Raw genomic sequence first — 8,510 nt, forward strand, 5'->3', positions numbered from 1 at the left:
TTTTTTGAGACAGAGTCTCACTCTGTTGCCCAGGCTGGAGTGTAGTGGCACAATCTCAGCTCACTACAACCTCCGCCTCCTGGGTTCAAGTGATGATCTTGCCTCAGCCTCCTGAGTAGCTGGGACTCCAGGTGTGCACCATCAGACCTGGCTAATTTTTGTATTTTTAGTAGAGATGAGGTTTCACCATGTTGGCCAGGCTGGTCATGAACTCCTGACCGCCTCGGCCTCCCAAAGTGCTGGATTGCAGGCGTGAGCCACCACACCCAGCCTTGTTTAACTCTTAAAACAACTTTTCGAGGAAACATTCTTCATATCTCTATCTTACAGATCAGGAATGTGAGGCACAGTGTGGGTAAATGACTTACTCAAGCCACATAGTAAGAGGCAGAGTACACACCAAAACTCACAGGGTAAAGACCTTGAAGGGCATATTTGATAGATGAGAAAACTAAATAGCAGAAATGAAAAGAACTTATTCAAGGCTGATAGAAATACAAAAACTAAGACTAAGTCCTTAAAGGTGAAGTAGGGTAGGTAGTGAAGGAAGTAACAGTGTTCGAGGCAGTAACTCTGGTGACCCTACAGTCAATACAATAAGCCTCAGCATTCACATTGTAATTGAACTCATTTAAGCAAAACTATCTTCGGTGAGGACTTTCTTCTGTAGAGAGCATGTGGATTTTGATTTTACTTGTCCTCAAACTGACCCATTGCTCATTATAATAGTAAAAAACACACCCATGGGTGGAGGTTTAAGATGCTAATGAGATACGAGGTTTATGAAGAAGCATGTATAGCTACCGTGCATGTCCACCCGGAGGACCACCAAGAACATGGTTACTAGTAACACTTCTTTCCACCCTTTTATGAAGAATCATGTAAGATTCCCATAAAGGGAGTCTCCCCAGTGCCAGTCTTTGCTGTCTCATCCTTACAAGCAGCCCGCCCTGAATTTTCCCTCTCTCAGGATGTACTGTCTTTTCTGCACTTAACTGTCAAAATATTCTTTTTCTTTTGCAATCAATTACTCTATGCTGCATTTCCTTTGCTGTGTGTGTCTCATATAAATTCTTTTAAACTAAGTAGACAAGAACTTAGGTCTCACATCAGCTGTCAACAAAGGTGTTCTCCTTAAAAGTGCAAAACCCAAAGTTATTTCCCCTTCTGCCTCTTAACATAAAGTGTCAGGTTGAAATTTTTAAATGGAATTTTTATTAATTCAGCCATGAAAAGCACAAATGAAAGAAGCAAAGCCAACAAAACAGCCAAGCTATAGGATCCTGACAGTTTTAATGATGCTATTGCAAGACTACATAGTGACTTTTGTGGTTTCTATGTACTTTTGACCTTGTTGGTCCTTCTTCCATAACAAATATTAAAAATCATATTTCATGACTGTGTTGGTATAAAATGAACGTGATCCAGGCTGGATTCATTATATAGTCATTGTTATTGTTATCGCTGTATTCATTTCTCTTCTGATTTTAAAAGAAATTAAAATTAAAACTATTGTGAGCCTTACATACAGTGTCTCCTGTGTCTCATTGGCCCTGTGAGACTGACCAAGCATCCAGGCTCTGTTTCATTTCACAGCCTGCTCTCTTAGACACCGTATTTTCTTCTACTGCAGTACTGATGTAACTCATGTCTTTTCTAGTAAAAAGACAAATTCCTATACGGACATATCCAGATATCAAAAATTGTTTCATTAGAGACATTTCTTTGGTCCCTGTTAAAATCAAATATCTTGGCAAGGGTTTCCAAATAATGAGTTGTCATGTATTAAATGTTTATTCTGCGCCAAATGTTTATTGTAAGGAGCATGCCTAACACTCAAAACAATCCTGCAAATTAGGCATTTTGACCTTTTTACACAAGGATCAGCAACCTATAACCCACAGGCTAAATCTGGTCCACTGCCTGTTTTTGTAAATACAGTTGTACTGGAACACAGCCATACTCTTTCATTTACATATTGTCTATGGATCCTTTTTCACTACAAAGACTGAGTTAAATAATTGTGACCATGTTTTATTGTCTGCAAAGCCTAAAATATTTATTCTCTGGCCCTTTTCAGAAAAAAATTGCTAACTCCTGACTTCATGAGAAAACCGAGATTCAAACAACAACAACAAACAACAACAGCTAAGTAACTTACCCAAGGGCACAAAGCTAGCAGGTAATGATTTGAGGATTTAACCCAATGTCTCTCCAGCTCTGGGACCTGTACTCTTTTCACTGTGGCTCAATTTGAAGGCCACCTGGCGTTTGTACCAGCTCCAGCCTTCTCCCTCACTCCCCTTCTCCATCCCCCTAAGGGGCTCTAGTGTCAAATTCAAAGCCCTTGGGCGCCATTGAAGCATAATTTGCCTTCTTGTCCTTTGGTGACCTTCCCTCAGGCATAAACTGCTCTACCAGTGCCCCAGGGGAAGGAAATCTGATGCTACCAAAGGGTGACCCACTCCATTGCTTACAGATCTGAAGTCTCTGGCAATGTTTTGCTAAATTTATCTCTTACCCAAGAAGAGGAATCAGTATCTTTTAGGAGCTGATTTCTATTTTCAAACATTTCCCCCCCATAATGTATCAGTCGGTACGTATATACTTTGGATTACTCAAGCTTTTATCAAATCATCCCATTAAGTAATCTGATTTTTTAAAAAAACTATTCTCTCTGCTTCTTCAATATTAAGGCCGAGATGGTTTTTCGACTGCTCTCTCTGTTCATCTTTAGGAGTGTCAAGTCAAATAGTGCCAGGAAATGTTACAGACAAAATCAATTTTATTCTGAAATTTTGATCAGTGAATGTATTTGTTCTTCTACTTCAACAGCAGAGATGAAAGGGGTGAATATTTTGAAGTCAAATAAAGATTGGGTATCACTTGGCCCCAAATGGATGCAATTTCTACACTTAGGGCAACCTTCGAGTAATTTCATTTTCACATTTCATTTTGGAGCAATATTTAAGGTGAGGGAGTGCCAAAACTACAAGGATGTGGCTTTAGTTGCTAGCATGTGTGCAATTACTCTTTTCACCCTTCCACACACATAGTGCTGTATTCTCAGGGTAAATGCCAAGGGACATGACTTGTGTGGGATATAAGAAAATGCCGCCAAATTAATTGTTTCTTGTTAGAATAAAATTAGAGAGTGACGCAGGGCAAATTACCAACATGAGCCTATAGATGGAGTGTATTGTTCTATCTTAAGTGTATCTTCAGGGTGAGACAAGGAGTAATGAAAGAAAACAGTAGCTCCATGCCATTCTCGGAATGTGGGTTCAGAGGACAGGGGCAGGGTTGGAGAGTCCTAACCAGTTTTGCTTCTACTTCCCAGTTGATTACGAAAAGGGATCCAGAAACAAGACACTTCTTTTTTCAGATATCCAAGGCTGAATTGAAGCTCTTCTTTCTGTGATGGTTTTGCACCTGCAGTGTGTGATCCTATGGAGTTTCACCATATCTAAGCAGGTCACACTTGTCAGATTCAGTCATTCCTTCTTTTAACAAGAATTTATTTAGTTCCCATTGTTTAGGAGCCGAGGGTATAACTGGGGAGCAAGACAGTCATAAGGTTGTAACTTGCCTCTTTTACATCAATTTTACTCCTTCCTCATTCCGTAGAAGCCAAAAGGTTTGGGTTACCCAGTTCAGGTGGTAGCCCTTCTCCTGTACGGTAATTAGTTCAGGAGTGTCACATGACATGGGTTGATTGTATAAGGCCAGGATGACAATGTATTGCTGTGGAAAGATATGCAGCTGGGACTACCACTCACATGTGGCCACCACACAGGCATCCCGGCCTCCTCCCTCCCCTGATCCTCAGCTCACTTTCTACCTCACACTCTTGTTTGTGCTTTATCCTCCTTTCTGTTCATCTAAATCTTATTCAAACCCCGTAAATTCTAGTTTAAAGCTCTTCCCTGAGGAAGCCTCCAACTCTTCCTCACACATATCCCCTGAAAATTTACCACTAATTTCACTTCACTAACACTTTAAATTCTCCGGAAAGAAATATCCTTCCTGGGTGGTTGTTGGATATATCATTTTGCTGTGGATTAGCTAATGATTGGTCCACAGGATTAGAGGCCAGATCACCCAATGATGGTGTCACCAAGTCCTGCCCAGAGAGGGGATAGAGGTGGCTTCTCCTCCTCCAGCATGTGGCAGAGGGAGAAAGGGCTCTGGTCTAACTGGGAGTCAGGACCTTGGGTCCATTCCTGTGCCTCAGTAATCATAATTTCAGCAGCAAACGCCTGGTGTCACGCTGCGGTTTGTAAGCTAGATCAGTGGGCATCCTCTCTCCTGATCCTTAGAACAGCCCTGTGAGATAGAGCTTAAGCCCTGCTTTATAAATTAGGATATTGGAGTTTTGAGAAGTGGGGTGACTTTCCTAAAGCCCCGCTGAAGAAACATTGGAAGAGGGAAGAGGAGTTAGTTCCTCTGCCTCAGAGGTCTGTGTAGTTTCCACTACTGCTTCAACATTTACCACTTCAAGTTTTGGTTTCGAACCCTCATACGGGAAATAAATAACAACATTTAGTTTCCAGACATTTAGGGAAGATGAAGTGTGAATACGGATTTGAAAGCATTTTGAGAAGTACAGAGTAGCCTAACAACAAGGTGGGAGGCAGGTGACAAGGTTGGGAAATGGGAGCATAAGAGTCAGGCCTTGAGAAGACTTCCCATCTTTTGGTTTTATTTCTGCACAGATAGGTAAAAATGAGAAACAGAGATATCCCAAAATGCCTTTGGATGGGTTCTCAGCAAAGTGAGCCACCAGAAAGTTAAGATGGCCATGAGCATTCCCCACTACATCCCCTGCCTGCCTTTGGAGGTAGAGGGAGCTGGGGCAGGAGACCCTTTGTCTTTTGCCCCAGCCAAGATTCAGATGTCTTTGCATCAGGGGGAGTCAGCTGTAAGATGTCCTCCGTAACAGAAAGGGATAACAGGTCCTGCCCGTTGCCACCTTCCTTTCCTCTTGGTTGTCATCTCCTCCCCTGTCCTGTCCCCCAGAGTCTCACGAGTTGAGTGGAGGGAAGGAGCCTAATTATGAGGAACATACATTATCAGTGTAGCCAGAACCAAGAGATGGTGATATAGCAGAAAGACTTGGCGGGAGGGGAGAGTAGAAAAGCCTGCCTCCTGCTTGCCAGCCCCGTCCCCAAGCACTTCTCTGAACACTTGGTGCCTCTGTCCAAACGCACCAGTGTGTTGTGGCACTCTCCTCATGAAAACCATGGACCAGAGCATCTCAGAGCTGGGAGGAGTATCAGAGATTACTTAGTCTGATCTCATTTCACAGATGAGAAGGCTGATATTCAGAAGATTATGGTGATGTTTCCCAAACCAGAGGAAGGCCAGGATTAACAGCCAAGGCTCCTAAGGCAGGATTTTACAGACTGTGCCCCCTGCCACCTTTGGAGGCTGTGGCAGTGCCTCAGTGTATTTCTTGGGAGCTCAGGAGGAGGTTTAAGGGGTGAGCATAGGATAGGAGGCTATGGGACTTGCCTCCGTTAGAGAGACTTCAACTCTATACATTGGAGTCTTTTATTTGTTTTTTTTTTTCTGTGTAACATTTCATTTCATAAAAGGAAACCATGGATTAAAAAAACAAAAGCAAAAAACCCCAAAGTAGTTTGAAATCGATTGCACTTTACTCAAGTCCTCCTTAACGAATGAAAAAGCAGTGTAATTCAATGCCGCACAAGGCAGCCACAGACAGAGGCTTGAAAATTTCCCACTTCACCACACACCTTTCCCATCACTCTAGCCCTAGCCTACCACACTCACATTTATGTTGCTCACCACTCTGCTCCTCACTCATCACCTGCCCCCTCTTCCTTGTTTATTCTGGTTCTTTTCAACACTCTCCTAATTCCCCTCACTCACTTTTTTGTTTTCTTTTTATTGATTGTCTCCTCAACATTACTGTATCATTGAATCATTGGCAGATTACTGTGCCCATTTTTCAGATGAGAATACTGAGGCCATGAGCGCTGCTCCTTGGACCCTCTGAGTTAGCCAGGGTTGGTACACCCATATCCCAGAAACAGAGCTACCTGTTCTTCTGGGGCCTTTCCAGTCTCTACCTCAGATTTATGTACCTGGCGAGGGAAGAAACCCCAACTCATACTCCTTGAGGAAGATTCAGCTCAAATGCACATGTAGTGAGCATCTCTTGGTGCCAGGTCCAGTGACCAATGGCTTGTTGTGATTAAAAGAGCACTCGCGTTGAAAACTCAGTCTCTGGCTACCTTTTAAACACTGTGTTATCTTGCCCAAGAAACATGATCTCTCTGCTAAGCCTAAGTTTCCTCATCTATACAACAGGGATAACGACATCTGTCTTACAGACTTATGAGGAGGTGGTATGAAAAACACCTTGAATGTAGTAACTTAATAAATAGTGATTATTTTAATAATTATTTTGCATTTGATATGTCATTTAAAATGTCACAATAATTCTGCAACTTAGATTTCATTCTTTGTTACACACCTGAGAAGAGCAAGGCTCAGAGGGGAAGAGTAATTTGCCCACAATAATGCATCTACTAAGTCAAACCCAGGATGTGCTTGTCCAGGGCCAGGACTTGTTCCACTGCCCTGCAGACCGGAAGTTCCAGGACAATCTCTGTCTCCTTTCAGCCTCAGGAGGGGCACTACACAGGCTGCCCACAGCCTCTGGAACAGGGCAGAGGGGGAATTGCATGGCAGGTTTTCCATACTTGGCTCTTTCACCGACAGGTTTCAAGTGGACACCTGGGGCTTTCAAAATCTCTGTCATTTTCCCCAACCCCTCCACCTTATCTCCCTCAAGCTCCATTTTTGCTCATCATTTCCGTTCAGGGAGTGCTTTTTTTAAAGTGAGAACCTATTCCAGAACCACCTGGTTAGACCCAGGTACTTACCAAAAATACAAACTTCTGATGAATTCAAAGCTGGTAAGAGTCTGCTGATGCTGACCACTTAGCGAGGCCAGATGATGCAGGGGAAAGTACTGGGGGCACCAGCCACCTGCGTGGTCTTGGGCAGATCACTTCAAGCAGGCTCAGATACACATAATGAAGCAGTTATGTGAAGTCCTCATAGGGTGATCTCATGGTAGTACTCCATGAGATTGATGACAGAAGATATATTTCTCACTTATGGGGCTCCTGATCCTTTTTGAGAGCCCTTAGGATACAAAAATCTTCAAAGACTAGAATGCCAGTGACAGGTGCAGAACCGACCTCTGTCCTCCATGGGCTTAAACATAAAGTGCCTATGGTATGAGATGGTTCTCTAAGTAGAGACTGATTAGATTGCTTGAGTAAGGAAAGAAAATTCAAGTGATTCTTTCCCTTTATATTACTGCTATGCATAACCGGTTTTATAAATACATTTATAAGTAAATAAATACATACCTGTACAGTACCATTTTGTTCTTAAAGTTGCCTCAAAAGGAGAGAAGGCTAGAAGATAAAGTTTCTGAGGCCCAGGAAAACTTTAACATTCCTTATCTAACTCATGGCAGAACCTGAATTAGAAAAATGGTCTCTGATACCCAGCACCACTACCTTCAGCTCCTTCATCCCTGGGACAGTCAATAGGGGAGTCAGTTCTCAGAGTCATTTTTTGCCCTCCCTCTAGTCTTTTCCTGACCTGAGATTCAGAGATCAGAGGATGGCGAAAAGCAAATGTTAGATGAGAACACAGAGCCTCCTGAGTTGAGCCAGAGGCCCAGAGTGGAACAAGAAACCTGGAACTATTCAGGATAGGGTAGACAGGAGAGCAGGAGAGTGGAAGAGAATCCGGCTGGACTCACCTGTGAGCTGCCAAAGGATATAGATGAGGGTGAAGCATGTTGGGGAACCAGCCATACTGCTCTCTGGAAGTCAGCCACCGAAATGAACTCACTTCCCTCTCAAGTATTACTCAGACCTCTTTCCTAGCTGATTTTTAAAGAGCTGGGAGGGGTCACGCCACAGACGTGTGAGACTGAGTAATTGCTAAATTATTTTCAGAGTGAATAAAGTAAAATCTTTGCCACCAGCAATCTATGAGAGATCCATTTGCTCCCCATCTTTATCAGCATTTGGTTTATTCCTATTTTATATTTTAGCTCTTGTAATAAGTGTTGCAGTGATACCTCATTGTGGTTTTAACTTGCATTTCCCTAAAGCCTAATAATGTTGAAATTTTTTTCATGTGCTTATTTGCCATCTATATATCCACATCCTCCTTGGTGAAGTGTCTATTTATGTCTTTTGTCCATTTTATAATCAGATTCTTCCTTTATTTTTTTACTGTTGAGTTTTGACAATTCTTTGTATGTTCTAGGTATAAGAGTCATTCGTCAGATATGTGGTTTACAAGTATTTTCTCTTAGTCTGTAGTCTGTCTTTTCATCTTTTTTAAGGGGTCTTTTGCAGAGCAAAAATTTTAATTTTGGTGAAATTCGACTTACCAGTTATTTTTCTACCCACCACTAGGGCCCAAAGGTTTTCTCCTGAAAGTTTTATAGT

General features: G+C 42.4%; 1 protein-coding gene across 7 annotated transcripts in view; it reads right to left on the minus strand.

Moving 5' to 3' along the window:
- Nucleotides 1-8,091, minus strand: part of SLAMF7 (SLAM family member 7) — a 14,748-nt gene extending 6,657 nt beyond the window's left edge. For 4 of the 7 annotated variants that reach the window (XM_011967186.1, XM_011967220.1, XM_011967191.1 and 1 more), the window contains exon 1: nt 7,811-8,091. In XM_011967186.1, the coding sequence (XP_011822576.1) occupies nt 7,811-7,865 (55 nt within the window). In that variant the 5' untranslated portion in view covers nt 7,866-8,091. The remainder of the gene's footprint in view (nt 1-7,810) is intronic. The other 3 variants (XM_011967229.1, XM_011967208.1, XM_011967215.1) reach the window with 2 other exon arrangements.
- Nucleotides 8,092-8,510: the final 419 nt, after the last annotated feature.

This window comes from Mandrillus leucophaeus, unplaced genomic scaffold (assembly GCF_000951045.1).
Source record: "Mandrillus leucophaeus isolate KB7577 unplaced genomic scaffold, Mleu.le_1.0 Scaffold1195, whole genome shotgun sequence".
NCBI lineage: Eukaryota > Metazoa > Chordata > Mammalia > Primates > Cercopithecidae > Mandrillus > Mandrillus leucophaeus.